The 22,798-nt window shown below is 37.6% G+C and overlaps 2 protein-coding genes across 12 annotated transcripts in view; one reads left to right on the top strand and one right to left on the bottom strand.

Moving 5' to 3' along the window:
* Positions 1 to 7,156, bottom strand: part of Rbks (ribokinase) — a 117,418-nt gene extending 110,262 nt beyond the window's left edge. For 4 of the 7 annotated variants that reach the window (XM_013070148.3, XM_013070146.3, XM_004839224.4 and 1 more), the window contains exon 1: positions 6,247 to 6,435. In XM_013070148.3, the coding sequence (XP_012925602.1) occupies positions 6,247 to 6,335 (89 nt within the window). In that variant the 5' untranslated portion in view covers positions 6,336 to 6,435. Of the gene's footprint in view, positions 1 to 6,246; positions 6,436 to 6,480; positions 6,636 to 6,828 lie in introns of those variants that run through there. The other 3 variants (XM_021253645.2, XM_087216200.1, XM_087216199.1) reach the window with 3 other exon arrangements.
* Babam2 (BRISC and BRCA1 A complex member 2) overlaps positions 6,668 to 22,798 on the top strand; it is a 413,096-nt gene continuing 396,965 nt past the window's right edge. For 4 of the 5 annotated variants that reach the window (XM_013070150.3, XM_021253641.2, XM_021253643.2 and 1 more), the window contains exons 1-2: positions 6,668 to 6,824; positions 10,053 to 10,204. In XM_013070150.3, coding sequence (XP_012925604.1) covers positions 10,077 to 10,204 — 128 coding nt within the window. In that variant the 5' untranslated portion in view covers positions 6,668 to 6,824; positions 10,053 to 10,076. The remainder of the gene's footprint in view (positions 6,825 to 10,052; positions 10,205 to 22,798) is intronic. The other variant, XM_004839227.4, reaches the window with a different exon arrangement.

The raw sequence follows: 22,798 nt of genomic DNA, 5'->3' as shown, positions 1-22,798 counted from the left end.
CCGAATAGTTTCTCTGATGTGAGAAACTGAAAGTGTAAACAAGGATTAAAATGATTAAAGTGAGTAACTGATAATTTCAAATAGGAAGAAAAGGTCCAAAGGGGTACGGGAAGTGGGAAGGGAAGGGGCTAAGGAAAGAAGGAAAAGGAAAAATTATGAGAAAAGGAAAAAATGGAAACAAAGTTTTCGTAAATAGGGAAGGAAGGGTAGAAGTGGTGAAGGGCACACAGGTAATGGGGAAAAAATAAGAACTAAGATACATCATGTACAGGTACAGATACCCAAAGATAAATGCAAATGTATTGTACACCTAAAATGTACCAATAAAAGAATTTAAGCAAAAAAAAGAAGATATAAATAACTAAACAGAAAATGTACTCAATAAACAAAACAATCATTGAGCTTACAGAAGACACGAAAAAGCTAGGAGAATTCAATAAAATGACAAAAAACATGAATGCGCAGCATAAAAAGTAATTAAGAGCCCATGAAAAGGTACCAAATAGAAATCCAGGAGAATATTCTATTGAATGTATGGGCAACAAAAGTGACCAATGTGAGGACAGAGTGTCAGAACTAAAAGACAGGGCTGATGTAGATGACCACACACTCAGATACCTTAAAAGCTATAAGAACACAAAAAACGGATCAAATAGCTGTTACGTGACACAAAGAAAAGTAATCTAGGGCCGAGGATTTAGCTCAGTGGTTCCACTGCCTGCCTTGCAACCGCAAGGACCTGAGTTCGATCCCCGGTACCAAAAAAAAAAAAAAAAAAAAAAAAGAAAAGTAATCTAAGATTAATTAGATTTAGTGAAAAGTCAAAAGACAACACAAATGGCATAACAATGTTTACAGAAACATTGGCAGAAAACTTTTCAAATATACCGAAACAATTTAAAATATAAGCAAGGCATATAGAAACTCAAATAGCTATGATCAGAAAAGAATTTCTCTACAACACACCATAGTTGGAATCTCAGAAATCCAACATAAGCACATAATACTTTTCCCCACTGGTACTGGGAATTGAACTCAGGACTTTGCGCTTGCCAGGGAGGTGCAGTGCCACTGAGCTACATCCCCAGCCCAGAAGGAAAGAATCTTAAAAGCTGTCAGAGAAAAGCAACAAATCACTTAATAGCATAAAACCCATTAAAATTACAGTGGACTTTTCAACACAAATAGCACAGGCAAAGAAAGCTTGGAGTAAAGTATTTCAAGCCCTAAAAGAAGACAACTTTCAACCTAGACAGATATATCCTGCAAAACTATGTCTTAAGATTGATAGAGAAATAAGGTTTTTCCATGACCAGGAGCACCTTCAGAAATTCATGATTATCAAACCAGCACGCCAAAGAAATTACTAAGCCTATCGTAGAGACAATGTGACCAGCAACCAAAAAGCCTAACTGAGTACAACAGGCAGGGTGAGCAGTTAAACAGAAGGGGAAAAATAGGAACCAGGAGCAAGAAAACAATGCAATGTCCCTCTTGAATAATCACTGGGTCACAAAAGAAATTAGTTCCTAAAATCAAATGATAACGCCGACATAACAGAACTTAGGGGACACAATGAAAGAAAGCAGTGCTAAGAGGGAAATTTGTATCTGTGAATGCCCACATAAAACAAAACAAAACAAAAATAAAAACAAAGCGAGTTCAAATAAATAACCTAACGATGCACCTGAAGGTCCTAGAAAAAGAAGAACATGAAGAATAGGGCCGGGGATTTAGCTCAGTGGTTTTGCCGCCTGCTGTGCAAGTGCAAGGACCTGAGTTCAATCCCTGGTACCAAAAAAAAAAATCCAAATCCAAAGCTGGTACAAGGAAGAAAATTAAAAAGATCAGAGTAGAAATTAATGAAAAGCCATTTTGATACACCTATTGGCAACATCATATTAAATGGGGAAAAGGTGAAAGCTTTCCCTCTAAAATGAGGAACCAGACAAGGATGTCTACACCACCACTCCTGTTCAATGTAGTACTCAAAACATTTAGCTAGAAGGGCTGGGGATTTAGCTCAGTGGTTTCACTGCCTGCTGCGTAAGTGCAAGGACCAGAGTTCTATCCCCAGTACCAAAACAAAACAAAACAAAACAAAAAAAACATTAGCTAAAGCAATCAGGCGAGATGAAGAAATAAAAGATACATATATAAAGGAAGAAGTCAAATCTTCATTATTTGCAGATGACAAAATCCTCTACATAGAAGACTCCAAAAGATTCCCTAGAATTAACACATTTACAATAGGGCCATAATGTGTACGTTTCGTGGCTGGGTGGGTGGCTTGAACTACTGGAGGTACATGTATGACTATCCCATTGGGCGACTTTTTATTAATTTTATTAGTAAAAAGACTGATAAAAGTGAATAGATCCATTTGTATCACCAGTGGTTCAAGCCGCCTGATGAGACAGTCATGCATGTAGCACCAGTGGTTCAAGCTGGCAGGAACTAAACTGGGCAAGACAGGAGGATACAAAATCAACACACAAAAAATCAATAGCATTCTTATATAACAATAATGAACTCACCAAGAATGAAACTAGGAAAACAGTATCACTTATAATAGTAAGTGATAATAGGGGATTGAATCCAGGGCTTCATATATGCTAGGCAAATACTCTACTAAAGGAGAATTTTTTGATCCAAATACAGTTTGACAAGTCAGGAAGCCTCTGATGGGATCCAGGTTAGAGAGTACTGTAGTATATCAAACACACATAACTTTTTCTAGGTAGAGAATAGTTTTTTAAAAAAGTAATCTAGGTCCAATGTTTCATCCACTTTGGGTGTAAAGGCTTCTAAATTTACTTACTGTACTATCCAATTAAAATCTCTTCAGAATTAAGCAATCATTTCCTGATTTGCCAAGGATTAAATTTAGATTCTTATCTCTGAAGCCATCACTTTTATTTTTTTCGTACCAGGGATTGAACTCGGGTCCTTGTGCTTGTGAGGCAGGTGGCGGAACCACTGAGCTAAAGCCCCGGCCCAAGCCATCACTTTTAAATGGCAGCATGCAAATGGATAACATAAGAGTATTAGTTGACATCACAGTCTACTGCTATGGAAGTATGTCTGTACTAAGTTTGTCTCAAAGCAAGTTTTAGGGGTACAGGGATACTGAAAGGGAAGCAGGAAATAAATTATGTAAAAAATATGTCCTCTAAATGTTGAAGGGTCTTAGGAGCTCAGACCTTCAGTGATCTCATACTGTCTCATGGCTTTAAATATTATCCATACACTGATGACTCCCAGATTTATATCCAGGCCGGTCCTTTCCTCTGAACTCCAAACTCACACATCTGTCTCCTTGACCTCTTCAACAGGATGTCTAACAGGTACCTTAACCTTCACATTTACCCTGAATTCCTCAACCAGTCCTATCCCCATCCAACTGTCTTTGTTCACATGATCTTCTGGATCTCAGCATCCCTTTCTGGTTGTAGAGGCTGTAGAATCTGAAGTAATCCTTGACTTAACTCTTACTTCTCATTAGATCCTGTCATCTCTATCTTAAAAATATACTAATGAAAAGATGCTCATTTTGCTCCATTTGCAGTACTTTCAAGCTACCAGCATCTGAATTTGTCTCCCCACTTCTGCTCTTGCTTTCATTCTATTCTCATATGGCCTCAGAGTGATCCTATTGTGATCTAAGTCAGATGATACTCAGTTTAAACCCTCCAGCGGATTTTCATCTCATCCAGAGTATGACCCAATGCCCCCTAATCAGTGATTACCTGCCTACCCCTTCTTCTTCAGGCATGTTTGACTTCACTGAACAAGGCCTTTGCATATGATAGTCCCTCTGCCTGGAGTTCTCTTTCCTTAGGTATATGTATGGGCTGCTTCCTTTTATCTTTAAGTCTTTACTCAAATTACCTTCTCAGTAAGACTTTCTGTGGCTAATGATCTAAACTTAGTACTCACATCCTCCTTTCATGCTTTATTTGTCCCTGTCGTATTTAACATACCATATATTTTGCTTATTTTTACTGCTACTGTCTCTCTCCATGAGGCATATATATTTGTCTGTGCATCCTTTCTACTTAGAGAAGTCCCTGGCACACAGTATGAAATTAAAAATTAGCTGAATGACTAACTAAAAAATAGATATCATAAGAAATAAGGACTACTGAGCATAATTAGTCAAGGTCTATGAACCCAAGATCTAAAAAGGTTCAGCATATGTCATGGGTTTTCATCAAGATGTCTTTTTGATGTTATTTCCTAAAAAACAGGTTTGATTTTTCTTATCTTTAAAACATGAAACTTTAGAGGTGAGTATTCAAAAAGGAAGGCAATGATAAATATAGATGAGTATTAAATAATGTCTATTGTTTGCCAGGTCACATGAGCTAATGATTTTTAAAAATTATTACTATGTAGAGCTTACTATTCATAGAAGACTGAAATTAGAAATGAAAAAGTTGCTCATTGAATTAGCAGTGTCTGGCACATAGTAATGTAATATATAAAGAAAGCAAGACTTGGATGCCATCCAAAAGGGCTTAGTTATTTAAGTAGTTTTATTTCTAAAGTGATTTTCCAGTATAGGCATGGTGTCCAGGCTGGTTACAGTTAAATTCAGACATAAAATAAGAAAAAATAATGAAGATACTACTTTTAGACATGATAACTATAAATCCTTAGTTGTTATTCCTCATCAACTAATAAGATAAACAATGAATGGACAGACTACAAACTTTCAAATGAGCCGTACATGAAAAGGGCAGTATTACTAGCCAGAGTTAGAGGTACAATGACAGAATGGAAAAATAAAGATTGGAAGACCTGGGTTCTAGCCTTCATTATGCCACGGACTGGCTGTGTGATTTGGTAAGAGCCATTTAAGCTCTCTTAGGTACCTCATCTGTACAACATGAGGATGGGCTGGACTGGTAGGCTTCAAAGGTTCCTTGAGAGATACATGATATTTTTGACTTGTTTAACCATCATGGTAGGAAGAGTAACATGTCCTCAACCAAAAAGATGTTCACATCCTAATCTTGGAATTGAAATATGCTGTTCTACAGCAAAGGGAAATTAAGGTTGCTATGGAAAGCCTAAAATATTTACTGTGTGGCCCTTTATAGAAAAGTTTGCTGACCCCTATTCTGGAAAAGATGCATAGGCCTCTTTACCAAATGCGTATAACTAAATTAAATCTCAGGTTCTGTCATTAAAGGAAGCATGTGTATCTTGTTACAATGTCTGACAAGGTTGCAGTTCCAATATTTGTGGAAAAATAAAGGCCAGTGGTATTTAAAAATTTTTTTTTGCTGCTGCTATACCCTCTCCTACTCTGTCCTAAGTTTTTGTCAATACCTGTCTCTCAGTCTCTCCGTTTTACATTTCATCTTTTTAATTTTGGTTTGGAATTTTGATACAGGTGGGTTCAGTGACTTATTTTGATTGTCCTAAAGCCTTTTTATTTCCAGGTTTTCTGTCATCCTTTGGGAAAATTAAGTTAAGGGATAGACAAATTCTTTTTGCAGTATACCTAAACTTAAAAAAACCCAAAACATTAAAGTAACATTATACCTCCAGAGCTGTTCACTAACATTTTAAAATGAAACAATATGAAAGGTAGGATTATTTTCGAATGCCTGAGATTTCTTTCCACAGTGAAAGTTGTTACTTTTATGTTCAGAAAGCTATTTCCATAAAAAAGAAGGTAAGTCACAAGGGTCTTTCCTTTAATCTCACTGGCCTAATTCAATTATTTTCATATAGTGCATTTTCTATCGTTATTTGATTGCAGTTTTTTAGTGGGTGTAAATATCGTTTGTTGATTTTTGTTAACTTACACTGGGGTTAGAACAATACTGAAAAATAAAATGTAACTATAAAATAATGCAGGAAAGCCAGTCAATACGGTGAAAGATAAGTGATGGTCGTTTTGGCCCCCTGCTCAATTCATTATTTTATACAACTGACTTAAGATGAACAATCCCCAATTCGCAGTGTTACGGTTGACAGAACACTGAGTTCTCACGATTACTATCTGCGTAGGCATAATGACGTAGTCAGTCACTTGTCCAGTCCTTCAGGAATAGGCATAAATTCATTAAAACCTGCCCTGTACTGTGTGTCCTCTCACCTGTTATTTACCTTTACAAATTCAAATTTTGCCTTTGCCAAGTCAGAGGCAGGCTGCGGGCTGGAAACCCCTGCAGCGGTCGGTCCCCCGAGTCGCCCGCGAGCGCGGACACTGCCTACCGGCCCCGCACTAACCTGACCAGGTCTGTCATGCAGGAGCCCACCACTACCACCGCGGCCACCTCCTCTGGATACTGCTTCCCGGGTGCCCCAAACGCTGCCATTGCTAAACTGTGAAGCCGACCAGCCTGAACGCTGACCTTTGCCCTTTGCCCGACCCGGTACCCAGAGACGCCGCTCCTACCCTCCCTGACGACGCGGGGCTTTCACAGGCCTACGCGGGTCGCCCACCCGAATGCCCGAAATAACCTCGTCCACCAACTGCCCCGGTGCGTCCAAGAATTGCCTCTCTGCAATGCCTCAGGCCACACAGCCCCGCCGATATTGCGAGAGCCGGCTTTCCTCGACCCCAGCGAGGAAGGCCCTGAGCGGGAACTTTCAGGCACCGCGGGGACGCCTTTCTGAACGCCCGGCCAGGCGTGACGCGAGGGCGCGCACGCCACACGCCTCCCAGAGGGGGCGGAACGGGGCGTCTCGGGAGCGCGCACGCATCCGGCCCGCTGTGCGCGCGCAAGTCGGTGCCTTGGTCGGGGGCGCGCTCGGGTAACCTGTACCCCACGTAGTCGCCGGTTACCGATCGGACTAAGTTCCAGGTACCTGGACTGGGGCTGGTGCGGGGAGGCTGGATCCCGAATCGCACAGGTGGCTCAGAGAATCATGGTTTGAAATGCCCAATGGGTTCGCCTCTTCCTCTGGAGAAGGCCCCCATTTCAAAGATGCCCTGCTCATCCTCATCACGCTAGTCCCCTCAAGAACGAGCCCCCAAGGCCAGGGACGTCTTTCTCCTCATCTGGCTCACCCTTTGGTCCCTGATTAAGCCCTCAGGATTAATCCCTCTTTTCTGCTTGATAAGGGGATCATACAATTTAGGAGAAGGGAGAGTGTCCCCTTTCAGATGTTCCCGGGCGGGGGTGTGTGTGATTATTTTTGGGTCTGAACCGATTTGCTTTTCCTGCTGTTGTCCCTTGGAGAAATTGCGTCCCCTGTGTAACTTCCCTCGTGCGCGGTATGACGTTGACGTGACGCAGCAGGAGGCCACCCCTTTCCGTTCCGTGACGTCAACCGGGCACATGTTTCCGTGTTTGTCATCCTATCCTAATTGCGAGAGCCTGGACAGTGCTTCAGACGTCTTTGTTTTCCCCAGGCAGCCCACTGAAAGACCGTATTTGACTTTATTTTTGGGCAACAGACCTTTTTAAAATTGTATTTTTGCATTTTCCTTCTGTAGTACGTCAGAAACCAGGAAATACAAATTGCAGAACTGGCATTCAAGACAGGCTAGCCGCCCCCAATTTCTGCTTATTGGGATGTATCACAGGGCTGCCATGTCTAAAAGTTGTTACTGGATACCCTCCTCATTTTGTGTCCCTCTTCACCGCACCAGTGGATCATCATCTTTGGCTATGCAGTGATCTCTGATTCTGAAGTCAGTATTCAGTATTTTCCCCACTTTGTCAGAAAAGTCACATCTCTATGATTGAAACATTTAACGCAGCATGAGATCTTGGACTGTGAAAAGATAGCATTATGGCTGTTCTGAAAATAAAGACATCAATTCATTCCCTCCGGTGTCATTACAGAATTGTGACGGTTGCTGAATTCAAATAGGTTGTTGTCACCTTTAGTATGGTTTGCCTTCTGGGGCAGCTAGTGAATCATTCAGACCAGCATAAGCAGTAGCTCAGCAGTAGCTCAGCAGTAGTCTAGCTTATTTCTAATTGTGAAGCAATCATTCGTTTAAAATCATAGCTCTGTCTTCATTTTGCATGGTGTATGCTAAAAAAATCACCTTGATGCTTTTCTCTTCAGTAACTAAAATAAATAATGTTTACTTGAGAGGGAGATAAGAATAGTGGACTTTTAAGAGAGATCTGGATTTAAATTTTTAGCTTTCTTACCTGTAAAATAGGAACAATTCACCAAGGGACAGAGTTGTTGGAAGAAAATGATATAGGGAGGGATGAGTAATATGGAGCTGATAGTAGATATATATTGAGAATGTGTTGGTTCTGGTTCCTTTTTTTTTTTTTTTGGAAATGAGAGGTAAAATAATAGTAGCTACTGTGGGAAGAAACATCAAAGAATAATTTCTAAATGGGAAGTCCTTTTGCTTTTTTGTGAAATGAGTATTAGTGTTTTCATATGATCTAGATAAGTATCCCTTCAGGAACTGTGACAGCAATGGACAGAAATAAGAGTAGGAAAAAAAACCATCTTCAAAACAATAATATGGCATAATATAGTATTCCAAAGAAACTAAAAATTATCTATATCACTTGCAAAATGGGAATTAAAATATCTGCCTTATTGCCCCGGTTGTGAAGAGCAACTGCAATGGAAGCCATAATTCCCAGCCCTTTTTAATTTTTATTTTGAGACAAAGTCTTGCTGAGTCACTCAGTTTCCCTGGCTGGGCTTGAATTTAAGATCCTCCTGCCTCAGTCTTCCAGGGTGCTGGAATTATAGGCATGTGCCACTGTGCCTGGCTGCACATGATTTTTACGACTGATAGTACAGTATATGAAATGTTTATTCTTACCTTGTGATGATATATTAGAGTGGTGGGGGAAGTCATCTGCTGAAGGACCAGAAGAGGAGCTTGCTTTATATTTGCCAAAAGGATGATTTGGGAGCTAGAGTGTAAAGCATTTACCGCTGCAAAGGTACTCCTGGGTGTCATCACTATATACTATCAAATGTTAATATTTTTTGAACAGTCATTGCAGTCCTTCCCTTTGTTACTGTCTGAAATGATTAATTAAAACAAGTACTAGTTTTCCACATTTGTTTTAGCAGGGACCTGTAAGTTGTCCTGTGGTATAACAACTGAAAACTAGAACCAGGCGCTTAGTTATTTGCAATTCTAAGTGCCTTAATTTGTTTTTTTTTTTTTGGTACCGGGGATCGAAACCACTGAGCTAAATCACCGGGCCTGCCTTAATTTGTTTTTGATGTGGGATTGTCCTTTCAGATTGAGGAGGAAAATGGTAATTTGAATCGACTTACTCACCTCTAAAATTGGAGACTTTCATTTAGATATCTATTAAGAAGAATTCATGGACTTCCTCCAGCCCCATGAGTTTCCAAGTAATTTAGATATGACTTGCTGGTTTTGCTTTGTGTTTTCAAGTAAAAAGATTTCCTAGTGCCTTAAATTCAAAGACTAAGGGATCCATGTTACTCTATTTGTTGTTTAATATTTGGATAGGTCTGTATTTTCAAGTTAGGTAGATTTTTGCCACATGCTACATTTATTCCCCTATCAATTTTGTTTGAGGCCATATATTTTCTCAGAGGCCATATATTTTCTCAATCCATAAATATTTCTCTAGCTTTTGTGCCCTTGTTCATTTATTAAAAAATGTTATTGAATGCTTATTGTATGTCAGATACTTTTGTTAAAGAAGAGAGATTCAAGATATATTCCCTACAGGAGAGAGCTCACATAAGCAGTTAGTTATACTCTAGAGAGACCTCTTTTGAGGGGGGTACATCAGCAGCAAGTAATTTCTAGTAACAATTACAAGCAGGCTTTGCTTGTTCTTGAGTTTTCTATATTATCATGAAGTTCTTAGTCCTTGTGGGACACATGAGGGATTCCTAACCCAGTGGTGTATTTTGTAGGTCAGAGGAAGAGCATTAGTGAAGGCCTCTTGATTTCAACCAAAGTAGAAGAACCAGTTGTAAGATAGAACAGCTTTATTTATTTTTTGTTTCATTTTTTATTACTATTATTTTTTTCTTTTTAAGTCAGGAACTTCCTAAGTTGACCAGGGTGCCCTTTATAAACTTTTATCATCATTCTTTCCTTTTGTTTTTAGTGGTGACTTGCAAGTCAAGTCGAAATGTCCCCAGAAGTGGCCTTGAACAGAATTTCTCCCATGCTCTCCCCATTCATATCTAGTGTGGTCCGGAATGGGAAAGTGGGACTGGATGCTACAAATTGTTTGAGGATAACGGACTTGAAATCTGGGTATGTATAAGAACTAATTCAGTGCTTGAACCAGAAACAATTCAACCTTTATCTAACAATAAATCTCTCATACTAGACTTATAAAAAATTGTATCCCACAGAAATTGTTCAGGTCATGATCTTCTCACATGGTGATTCAGTGATATATATATATATATATATATAATTTTTGTGTGTGTGTGGGCTGGGATTGAACCCAGTACTTCATGCATACTAAATAAGTGATCTACCACTAAGCCACAACCCCAGCCCGAGTCCATTTGCTTTAGTTAGTTCTTGACATTTTATATTTCATGTTATTTTGTCTTGCAGGCTATTACTTTATGGCCAGAATGTTCATTCTGTTTCTGGCTTATCTCTTTGTGAACAGTGTGCCATGTGGATTTTACCAAATGGGTTTTTCATTGATTGGCTTGCTTTCTTGTTTACTGCAGTCCACAATACATGATAAGAATTCAGTTTGATATTCTGCATCTGACATCACTCGATAATTTCTCTTAATATGAAAATTATAATAGCTAGCCAAAATGAGTCATTCTCACAATGAGGTAGAAACACCAAGATCTTATACCTAGAAATGATGCATTAAAAAACACATCTTATTTTGAAATAAAATTGGATTCACAGAAAAGCTAGAAAAGTACAATAGTAAATCAACATTCTTTCAATATTATCTACAGGTCCTATTTGAGTATTGCTGGTTTTCCCTTTCATGTCCTTCTTTTGGTTCAAGATCCAGTGCAGATATAAGTTACATTTAATTGTCATGTCTCCTTAGTCTGCCTAGTCTGTGACAATTCCTTAGTTTCTTTGTCCTTAGTGACTTTGACACTGTTTAAGAGCATTTTGTAAAGTGTCCCTCCATATGGGTTTGTCTAATATTTTCCTTTCCTTAGAGTGAGAAATGCATTTTTCTCCCATGAAAACTTTAGATCTTTGCGCATCCGGTGAGGGAATACATGATGTTTCTATGCCTTTTTACCAGTATGTTAACTTTGATCACTTGGTTAAGATTGTATGAACCAGGTGTTTTTCCATAGTAAAGTTATCTGATTTTTCCTTTGTAATTAGGGTCTTGTGGAGCAATGCCTCAAGACTGTGCTTTTGTCCATTTTCTCAACATACCTTTGTCCATTAATTTTAAAGTCCACTGACAGCTCCTGTCTGCACTTTCTACTCTGGGGCTTGTCTAAGACTGATTTTCTGTTTCCTTCATTTCTTCCACATATTTTAATTTGTATCCTATTATAAGGAAGCATTGTCTTTTCCCCCTCAATTATTTACTTAGTAAATAAATACTCAAGTCATTTGTTTATGTCAATATGAACTTTTAGGTATTCATTTTATTCTATGGGTTATAATTCAAGAACAGACAGTCCCTGGCTTACAACGGCTCAACTTATGATTTTTTGACTTCAAGATGATGCGAAAGTCATACATAGTCAGTAGAAACTGTACTTGAATGTTGAACTTTGACCTTTTTTCGGGCCAGTGACATCTGGCCCGATCCTCTCAGTGCTGGGCAGTGGCCAGTCATGAGGGGAAACCACTGATACACTACAGTCAGTGTACTGTGTTGCTAAACCCTGGTGCTCGGTAGCTTAGGTATATTCAAGGCACTTTCAATCTATGATATTTTCAATTTCTGAGGGGTTTATGGGGATGTAACCCCATTGTAAGTCTAAGAGTAGCTGTACTGTCATCATTTTTTTGTTGTTGCCCAGTTGTTCTATCTTTTGCCGTTGGAGCTCTATCAAGTGGCTTTTGTGACTCTTTGACATATTCCCATCATTGTTTCTTCCTGGAAGTACTGTGTTCTTGGTATTCTTTTTAGTTTTCCTTGTTGGCCTCTTTTTCCTTCTATAAATCTTTCTATCTTTTGACTAAGTGGAACGAACACTTGGATATAGGGTAGACATTTATGTTCTTCAGTAGTAAGATAAACAAGACTAAAACACTTTGGAATAGTAAGGTGCTTTTTACAAGATCTGGCATTGTTTTCAATTTCATTAATCAAATACTTGTATCCATTTACTCTTTGTTAGTCATTTTGCTAGTGGTAGGGATACATTGATCCTTTTTAATTTTTATGGTAGTGGGGATTTTTTTTACGGTACTGGGGATTCACGCTGAGCTATATCGTCAGTTTTCATTTAGTTTTTAAATTTTGAGATAGGGTTTTACTAAATTACTGTGTTGGGAGCTGGGGATTTAGCTCAGAAGAACTGTGCCTGCCTTGCAAGCGCAAGGTCCTAAGTTTGATCCTCAGTACAGGAAAAAAAAAAAAATTGCTGAGTTGTCTAGATTGGGCTTGAATTTGTGATCCTCCTGTCTTAGCCATCCAGAGTGCTGGGATTATAGACATGAGCCACCGTGCCCATTTGTTGAGGGAAAAGAAGGTGGTATAACATAAGCTAAGATTAATAATATCAAAAGAATGAAAAGTGAGATAAGGGAATTGGAAGAAGAGGAAGGGGAAGGGAAGGGGATTAAAAAAGAAACAAGTTATGGTAAGTACATGTAACCACTCTCCAAGATGCTGTGAACTGCATGAACTGCAAACATGTACTAATAAAATTAAAAAATTAAAAAGAAAAGACTATGGTAGAAAACTCTGGGGGCGTTGTTAGAAGGTAATTAACTTGTTTTTTCTGTTTTGATTATAAAAGTTAACTATACATGTTAGGGGCTTTAAAAACTATCCTTAGAATAGTCAGGGATTGGAAATTGACCTTTGAATTTTTTTTTACTGGCTTAGAGTTTTGTGCCAGGTACTCAACCAACAGGCCAGGTGCTTAGACAGGGTTTCCAGCTGGTAAGTGGTGCTAGGAAGTAGGGGTTGTGAATTGGAGATCGTGGTTAGGATTCACTCAGTCTGGATTGCCCAGGTTGTTATAGACAAGCTAGATACAGATTGGGGCCTCCTGAATTACAAAGAACTTTTAGATAAACTGCCTCTGATTGAAGTCATTGGGGTCAGATCACAAGAAGGTATTTTCTAGTGGTTCTTAGTGTAGAAAGTAGATGGATAGACTTTATTTGCTGTGTTCATTTCTTGTCATTTGTTGCCTTGACTTTGGATTTATCTTTCTGGGACCTTTAAATCAGTTAATGTTTCTTCTAGGTCTGAGAATAAAGAGATTTTCAAATGGACTTAGGGCATTTCAGTTTCTTTTCTGATTTTCCTTTTTAAATTTTTATTTCTTCTCTGTGCTCATCTCTTTTTTGACTATGTTTTTGAAGATTTAAAACTGTTGGCCTTCAAATGAATAGCTTAATGAGAATACACCTAATTCTGTTCTCTTCCTTTCTGCCCCATCATATCTTGCGTCTTACTGCTTAGATCACACTCATTAAGAATTTTCTCCTTTTATAGGAAGGGGGTGAGCTTGGAGAAGCAAAGGCACCTCAGGTGTGGAGTGAGACTGCTATATTATGTATAGCCAGAAGTGGCTAGAATTTTCTCACTGGATCTCAGTTTCTTTATTTATAAAATGAGCAACCAGATTAGATGAATAAGGTTTTCCAGGCCCCAAATCCTGTGAAAACAGCTCAAAAGTCCATCAACTTATGAATGGACAAACAAGTGTTATGGAAAAATAGACTATAAATTCTTATGGAAAAATAAATTCTTATGGAAAAATAGACTATAAATTCAGCCATAAAAAGGAACGAAGTGCTAATCATACTCCAGCAGGGATGAATCTCAAAAACATTGTGCCACATGAAAGCTACAAAACATCATGTATTGTATGATTCCGTTTCTGTTAAATGTCCAGAATAGGCCAGTCCATGGATGTTGAAAGTAAATTAGGGGTTGGCAGGGGCTGGGGGAATAAGAAGCGCCTACAAATGGGTATGGGGTCTCTTTTTGGGCATGACAAAAATTTTCTAAATTTAGATAGTGGTGATGGTAGCACAACTGTGAATATATTAATACCACTGAATTGTACACTTCAGGGTAAATTTTATTGCATGTGAATTATATCTTTGTAAAGTTGTCGTTTAAAATAAAGAAACTTGTGAACCAGGGGTGTTTACTGGCTTGAATAGTTAGGGTACAGAACTAAGCTTTTCCTCTTTAGCTTATCCCAGCATTGCTTTAACAGTGTTGAAGACCTGATGGGACTGATGCCCAGTAGACCGATGGCTGCTTTATTTTATTTTAAAATAAATTTTATTTTAATTTTATCCCATTCCTCCCTCAAGCCCCCTCCCCTCCCCATGTACAAAAGCTTGCTTTATGTTAGATGATGTAAACCTGAACTTCCTTCTTTAATTAGTGTTCTGAGAGACCAGTTAAAGCCACGTTGCTTCTTTTCTGCAGATTTCCTTTTGGGTGTTCTCAAATTCCTCAGTGTTTAGTTGAATGTCTTAAGTGCAAATAGTAGACCTGATGAAAAACTTGAAATAAACCCACTGGTCCTGGCCCGGTCTGGATCAGTTCTGCCTAAAAAAATATTTGAAATCACATTTAATGACATTTAGTATTATGCAGTCAGCTTTTCATAATTACAAAATAACAAATAATTAACTTAAAAAGAGGAAAGGTTTAATACATGGCTTTTTGAAGGACTTTTAACATTAAACTATACCAAGTATTTATGGAATTTACTTTTTTTAGCTTTAGAAAACAAAAATGCCTTGATCTGCATTAACAGAGTTGCTCTGTAGAAAATCATGTGAAAAGCCGTAGTCCAGAGCATTGTTGCTATCTTATTTTGCTTTTGGAAATTAGTTGTACATGCTCATGAGATTTGCTGTGCTATTTCCATACTTGCATATAATATGCATTGGTCCTATCCGTCTATCCTTCTTCCGCCCTTACTCCCGCTTTCCTTGCACCCTTCTCAGTTCCTAGTAATAATTCTTTTACTTTCTGGTTGACTTTTTGTTTGTTTGTTTCTACATATGAGAGAGAACATGAGATACCTGTCTTTCTGTGGCTTATTTTGCTCATTAATACAAGATCCTGCGGCTCCATCTGTTTGCTGCAAATGATAGTATTTTCCATTCCTTTTTATGTCTGAATAATACTCCATTGTGTAAATGTATCATGTTTTCTTTATTCACTCATCTATGATGAGCACATGGGCTAATTTCATATCTTAGCTATTGGGAATAACATTGCAATAAACATGGGCATACAGGTATCTCTTTTGTATGCTGACTTCATTTCCTTTGGATATATACCCAGGAGTATTTTCTTTAGGTAGCCAAATCATATAGTAGTACTATTTTTAGTTTTTTGAGGAACCAACCTCCATACTGTTTTCCATAGTGGCTGTACTAATTTACATTCCCACCAGCAGTGTGTGAATTCTTTTTTCTTTGCATCCTTGCCAGCATTTGCTAGTTTTTAGGTATAAAAGAATTTTTTTGATAATAGCCATTCTAACTGGGGTGAGATGGTATCTTATTATACTTTTAATTTGTGTTTTCCTGGTGGCTAATAACATTGAGCATTTTTTCATATAGTTATTGGCCATTTGTCCTCCTCCTATTCCCCCTTTTCTTTTCCCCTCTCTCCTTCCTTCCTTCCTTCCTTCCTTCCTTTCTTCCTTCCTTCCTTTCTTTTTCTTTCTCTTTACCTCTTTCTTTCTTTCTTTCTTCCTTCCTATTCTTAAGATTGAACCTAGGGCCTTTGCTCTGACCTACAGTCTTAGTCTTTTTAAATTTTGAGACAGGGTCTTGCTGAGTTGCTGTGGTGGCCAGGTTGGGCTCGAACTTGTGATCCTCCTACCTCAGCTTCCCACAGTGGTGGGGTTACAGATGTGAGCCACCATGTCTGGCTTGGCCATTTATATTTCTTCTTTTGAGAAGTGTCTATTCAGATCATTTACTCATTTTAAAATTCGATTACTTGGGTTTTTGTTGTTGTTTTCTGAGTTCTTTATGTATTCTGGATATTAACCCTCTGTCAGATGAACAGCTGGCAAATATTTTCTCCTGTTTTGTAGGCTCTTTGTTGATTGTTTCATTTGCTGTACAGAGCTTTTTAATTTAAGGTTATCCTATTTGTCAATTTTTGCTTTTGTTTTTTGGGCTTTTGGAGCCATATCCAGAAGATCATTGTCTGTACCAATATCTTGAAGTGCTTTTCATTTTTTTTTTTTTTTTGGTACTGGGGATTAAACCCAGGACCTTGTGCTTGGGAGGCAGGCAGTGGAACCGCTGAGCTAAATCCCTGGCCTTCATATGTTTTTCTCTAGTAGTGTCAGGCCTAAGATCTTTGATCCATTTCAAGTTGGTCTTCGAGCTGGGTGGAAGGTAGGGATTAAGTTTCAACCTTTTGCGAGTCATTGTCCAGTTTTCCTGGCACCATTTGTTGATGAGGATGTCCTTCCTCTGATGTATCTTTTTGGCACCTTTGTCAAGAATCAGTGGGTTGTGAAGCTGTGTGGATTATTAATTTCTTCTGTGTAGTACTTGTCTGAAAGATTCATGAAAGTTCTTTAGGAGCTTATTAGCAATTTTTTCTTTAATCCTCTGTCAAAATGTGAATTCCTCAAAATTCCATTGCAAAAGAGTGACAGAGATGGGGTAAAGAATGGCTTCTTTTTGGTGTGTCATTTGGCATTTCCCTTTCTTTTAGATTTGCAGCACTCAGGGTTATGTGAGTTGGGAAACCACGTTTTCAATTTCTACTTAACTCAGAGGGCTGTCTTTTGTACAGGACACAGTATACATTGAAGGTATCAAATGAGGAGACTGATTTTTCGAGGTTAGAAGAAGCAGTCATTACAGTATGTGGCCACTTAGCCCTTGCAAAGGTGTCTAAGTACCTATTTTCTAGATCTGGATCATGGGGGAATGGACTGACAAGATTCTTTTCTTCTTTTAATAGCAGTTCATCCTTTTTTTTCTCTTCAGTACCTGTAGATATTTTTACCTTATTGAAGACTATGTTTCTAAACTCTACTGCTAAGCCATCAATATTTTTCTTTTTTTTTTGTTACCGGGGATCAAACTTGGGACCTTGCGCTTGTGAGGCAGGCAGCAGAACCACTGAGCTAAATCCCCGTCCCAAGCCATCAATATCTTATCTCAAGGACAGAGTTTTTGTTTAATTTATTTTTATACCTCCTTCAGCTCTGCCATGGTATCTTTCACATACAATATGAAATGAATGACGAAGGTGCTTTCTGAGGGAAGTTCTTGCATTTAAAGATCAGAGTGATTTGTTCTCTTGGCTTGAAAGGACATTTATTGGCCTGATAATGTAGTTCTTAAATTCTATTGCATACAGTCTTTTTAGTGATTTTTCCCTGACAAATGAGTTGGTATTTTTCAAAATATATATAGTGTCTTACAGTATGGGGTTTACTCTTTTACGTAAAATATATACTGAAATCTGAAGGGGCCAGATTATTGATTTTGAAGAATTATTTTATGAGTTTACTGAATGTTTATTAATTCTCTGCTCTGTTTTACTTTGATCACAAGCATGTGCTATTTGTAGGATGACATATTTTATCATTTTTAGTGGTTTTTGTCATCTTGAAGATATCGAAGTGTCTGTTTAGCATTCTGGAATAATGCCTGGCAAGGATAACAGGGAGGAAAGCAGAGAGAGCTCACTGCAACCTGTGGCAGCTGAGCCTCAAGATCTTTTTTCAGCATGTTGCAGTGACTCAACCTTACTGGCACATGGCTGTGTTTGGGGCATCTGCTGTGACATCTCTTCCTCCCACAACTACCTGTTGCATTTTTGGTCCATGTTCTGAATTTCATTACTTAGTTAAAAATAGATACTCAGCATAAGTACTTGATTACTAAATAGAACAGTTTAAAAAGATGAGTGCTGGGAGCTTTGAAGACTGATCTCAGCTGTATTGATCTTTCGGGCTGGCAGGGTGAGCTTTTCTTTATTAGTCTTGTGTATGGAAGGACACTGCTGTCCTAGTAGGCAGCAGTTTAATTTTGAAGATGGGCAGTTTTTACTACTTTAGTATGTAGATATGGGTTTTCCATATCACCTTCTTTTCTTTTTTCTTTGTTGTTCTCATTCCTCTTTCTCCCAGTGAGTGGCTTCATACATTATATATTCGTTATAAACAAATGTATATGTAAATATGTGATATTATTTTGTATGTTTAAAAGGTTTATACAAATAATATTGTAGCGCATATGTTCATTTTCACTTTGCTTGTTTTGCTTAATTTTAAGTTAATGAGACTTGTCTGTATTGATACTTAGAGCCTTATTCTTTTACTGCTGTATCATATTCCATTTATGAGTATGCCCCTGATTTTGAATTAATTCTTTTAAATTATTTTTTGACAAAGAGTGCCACAGTGAACATTTTTTTTACGTGTACATAAGATATACGTGAGACTATTTTCTGGGGCAAAATTTCTAGAACTTAGTGTGTTTACCCATTACTGGTTGTAAAATCAATTGAATGAGTCACTCCAACATTTAAGAAATGAATAAGAACAGGATGGAAACTCTCAGAATGTGTCACACGTAGTAAGAATAAACACTGTTTTGTGAATTTTCATTTCAGTTAAGTAAGTATGTGCGTACTGGTTCACAATGAAAAATGTGTGAATGGTGATCAAAAGTTTGAAAGTTACCCTTCCTGGGTATAGTCCTGAGAATAGAATTGTGGGCTCTTGGGTTGTATGCATCTTCTTTTTAATTAAATGTGACTGGATTGTATCAATTTCCTTCCGCCAGAAAGGAATGAGAATTCTCATTATTTTGTAGCTTTACCAATACTTGGTATTGTCAGACTTAAATTTTTCCAACCTGCTGAGTTTGAAATGATATTTCATGAATTTAATTTATAGCCCTCTGATTGCCAGTGTGATAAAATGTTTTCGTACGTTATTGATAATTTAGATTTCTTCTTTTGGAGATATCCTTTTCTTTTTTTCGCATCTTGTAAATGGGTCATTTGTGTTTCTGTATAGATTTTAAAGTCTTTTAGCTAATTGGGAGGCTAAAGCAGAAGAATCACAAGTTCAAGGCCCAGTCTGGGAAAATTAATGAGACCATATCTCAAAATAAAATTAAAGGGCCGGGGATTTAGCCTGCTGTGCAAGTGCAAGCACCCGAGTTCGATCCCTGGTACCAACAAAACAAAACAAAACAAAACAAAATGGAGATATAACTCAGTTCTACTTGGGTCTAATCCCCTGTACTGAAAAAGAATTTCTTTTTGTGTTTATGTATATATCTGAGAGAGAGAGAGAGAGAGAGAGAGAGAGAGAGAGAGAGAGAGACCTAAGAAACTTTAGCCTTTCTAAAAGTCATACATCTTCGTGTAAGAATTTTAAAGTTTTCATTTTTTTTTTTTTTTTGGCACCAGGCATTGAACTTGGTTCATTGCCCTTGCACAGCAGGCAGCAAAACCACTGAGCTAAATCTCCGGCCTCCTTTTTGATTTCTAATTGACATTTTTTTGTTTTTCCCCTTCCTCCATCTGTATACTTGGTAGACCCAGCATCATTGAGGAGTCAATTCTTTGCCCAAGGATCTGCAAAGCTATCTTTCTCATATCAAATTTGTATCATATAGAGACCTGTTTCTAGACTTTCTGTTTTAGTCAGTCAGCCTCATTGTCCTTCCATCATTTCTATAGTGTCTTAACTGTGTTAGAGCTTTACAGACTAGTATGATAGTAGTCCTGTTCTAATTCTTAAAAGTTGTCTTACTTGGCCATATATTCTAGATATTCTAAGTACCTTTAAAGTAACCTCATTTAAATAGGTATATACTGTTCCATCAGGAAACGTATCGTAACAAAAACCCCTCTTTTGAATTCACTGAGAAAAGGAAATGAAGAAAAACTGGCCTGGTGAGGGGCTAATTGAGAATTGATGGTGAGGAAAGCTCTCTCTGAAGAGATGACATTTAAATTGAGTTATGAAAGATGAGGATAATTCATTATGAGAAAGGAAATACTCAGGATGAAGCTTTGCATGCTCAAGCATTGGCAAAGCCACTGTGGTTGAAATGGAGAGAGAGAGAGAGTGAGAGAGGAAAATGAGAGGGGAATACTAGAGTAGACAGGGGCCGGATTATGCAGAGCCTGGGGAACTAGATTTTGAAGCTTATATTTTATTCTGGGTGGAATGAGAAGCTATTGAAAGATTTTAAGTAGTAGGGTCAGTGATCTTTTGTATGTTTAAAAATAAAACCACTTGTTCTGTGGAAAATATCTTGCTCAGGGTACAATATAGTTAACTGGCCATTACAATAGACCAGAAGGGGGCCAGGGATTTAGCTCAGTGGTTCCAGCGCCTGCCTTGCAAGCGCAAGGTCCCAAGTTCAATCCCCAGTACTAAAAAAAACCCAAAAAACAACGAACAAAAAATACAATAGACCAGAAGGGAGGTGATAGATTAGTTTTTATTTTATTAGGATGACAAACTTGCCAAGTTCCTTGTGTTTAGAAAATAGGTGAGGATCTTTTGGTACATGTTTTTATTCACATAAATTTGTTTTAGGGCTCCACATTAATCATTTCTATGCCATCACTTCGATGTTAAAAAGGAGCCGTATGCTTTGTAGAAAGGTAGAATAGCCCCCTCCTTAGCTTCCATACAGCTTGAATAATCTTGCTTTTTGGTACCATATTGCTTGAAAAATAATTTTATAACCTTTCTTCTCAGGGTCACATTTTCTGAGTAATTTGTTTATCTTTTTTGTAGTGTGTTATGAAAGTTGAATTTATCCCTCTGACCTTGGTGGGTCTGACTGTTTGAAATATATGTCCTTTTTATGTTCTGAAAAGGTTTTTTTATCTCAACCTTTGCTCTTGCCAAATTATGAATAACAAATCTTGAATGAAGTGGAAGTTTTGTAGGTCATTTTGATATTCTACTTTTAAGTAGGTATAATGCCCTCAGAATGATTTTTTTTCACCTATGGACTTCTAAGACTTTTTCATTTAAAAAGGATTATTTAAAAATTTTTTGTAGTTTAGTAAATTATTAACATAGAGGTTCAATTTTGAACTAAACACATGCTTTTCTATGTGGTAAAATATATATAACACAATTTATCATTTTAACCATTTTAAAATTTATAGTTTTGTGGCATGATGTAGCTTTGTAAATGTAGCATAGGAAGATGTTGTATATATCTAAAACCTTTTCTTTTTTTGTTTGTTTTTGGGGAGTACTGGGGCTGCAACTCAGGACCTCCTCTCTAAGCTGCATCTTCAGTCTTTTTTATAAATTTTGAGACATGGTCTTGCTAAGTTGCTAAGTTATCCAGGCTAGGCTCAGACTTGGAATTCTTCTACCTTCCCCTCCCAGTATGCTGGAATTATAGGCCTGAGCCACTTTGTCCAGGTTTAGTTCTCTAAAACTTTCTTCATCTTGCAAAGCAAGCTGTGCCTATTAAACACTAACTCCCTGTTCTTCCCTTTACTCAGCTACTGCAACCACCATTTTTATGAATTTGACTAGTTTGGGTACCTATATGTAAGTGAAATTATGCAGTGTTTGGCCTTTTGTGATTAACTTATTTCACTTTGCACAGTATCGTCAAGGTTCATCCACGTTGTAGCATGTGACAGAATTTTCTTCCTTTTTAATGCTGATTAATATTCCATTATCGATCTGTAGCACATTTTGTTTATCCAGTCACCTTTTGTTGGACATTTGTTGTATCTACCTTTTGGATGCTGTGAATAATACTGCTGTTTGTAAGGGTATACAAATATCTGAACCTGTTTCCAGTTTTTTCAGGTATATATACTCAGATGTGGAATTGCTAGATCATATGGTAATTCTATATCTGATTTTCCACACTTGATCTTAGCGAGAAGGCTGAGAAGTGATATATATCTAATTTTTTGAAGAATCACTACTCTTTTTGAACAACAGCTGTACTACTTTGCCTTCTCATCATTAATCCACAGGATTTTGATTTCTCCATATTCTCAGGTGCATCAATACTTATTTTCTGTTTTTGTTGTTTCTTTTTGATAGTAGCCATTTTAATTGTGCGTGTGAAGTGTTATCTCTGGTTTTCGTTTGCATTTCTCTAAGAACTAGTGATGTTGAGCATCTTGGCTATTTGTTCAACTTCTTTGGAAAAATGTCTATTTAGACCTTATCCATGTCAATTAAAAATTGTTTTTTGTTATTGAGTTTTAGATTTTTTATGGATTTTGTATATCAATCCCTTATCAGATAGACAAATGATTTGCAAATATCTTCTCCCATTCCATGTGTTACTTTTTTACTTAGTTTTTTAGTGTCCACTGAAGCACAAAATTTTTCACTTTGACTAAGTCAGAGGTACTTAATATATATTCTTTACTTGGTTAGTTTAGCTTCTGAAAAGTTGAAAGCACTGCTCTAGCCTACTTCTCTCTTAGCACTGTCTTTCTATTTTTTCTTCTATTTAAAGGCTAGGAAAAGCTGTGTTGAAATTGAGCGAGACTTTATATTATTAGCATCCCCTTCAAAGGGAGAGGAAAGCCATTTACTGATGCAGAAGCCTTTTAATTTATGCTTACTGACCCACAACATAATTATAATGTTATGATTATGGTACTAGTGCATTGGCTAACTCAAGCAACTTTATGTTCAGTGTTAAGGACAATAATAATAGCTGTTATCGTTAATAATG

The sequence above is a fragment of the Heterocephalus glaber genome, unplaced genomic scaffold (genome assembly GCF_053883595.1).
Source record: "Heterocephalus glaber isolate CG9 unplaced genomic scaffold, H.glaber_assembly_v1.0 deba00001457, whole genome shotgun sequence".
NCBI lineage: Eukaryota > Metazoa > Chordata > Mammalia > Rodentia > Bathyergidae > Heterocephalus > Heterocephalus glaber.
The sequence above is the reverse complement of the archived record's forward strand: the minus strand, read 5'-3'. Positions and strand labels throughout refer to the sequence as shown.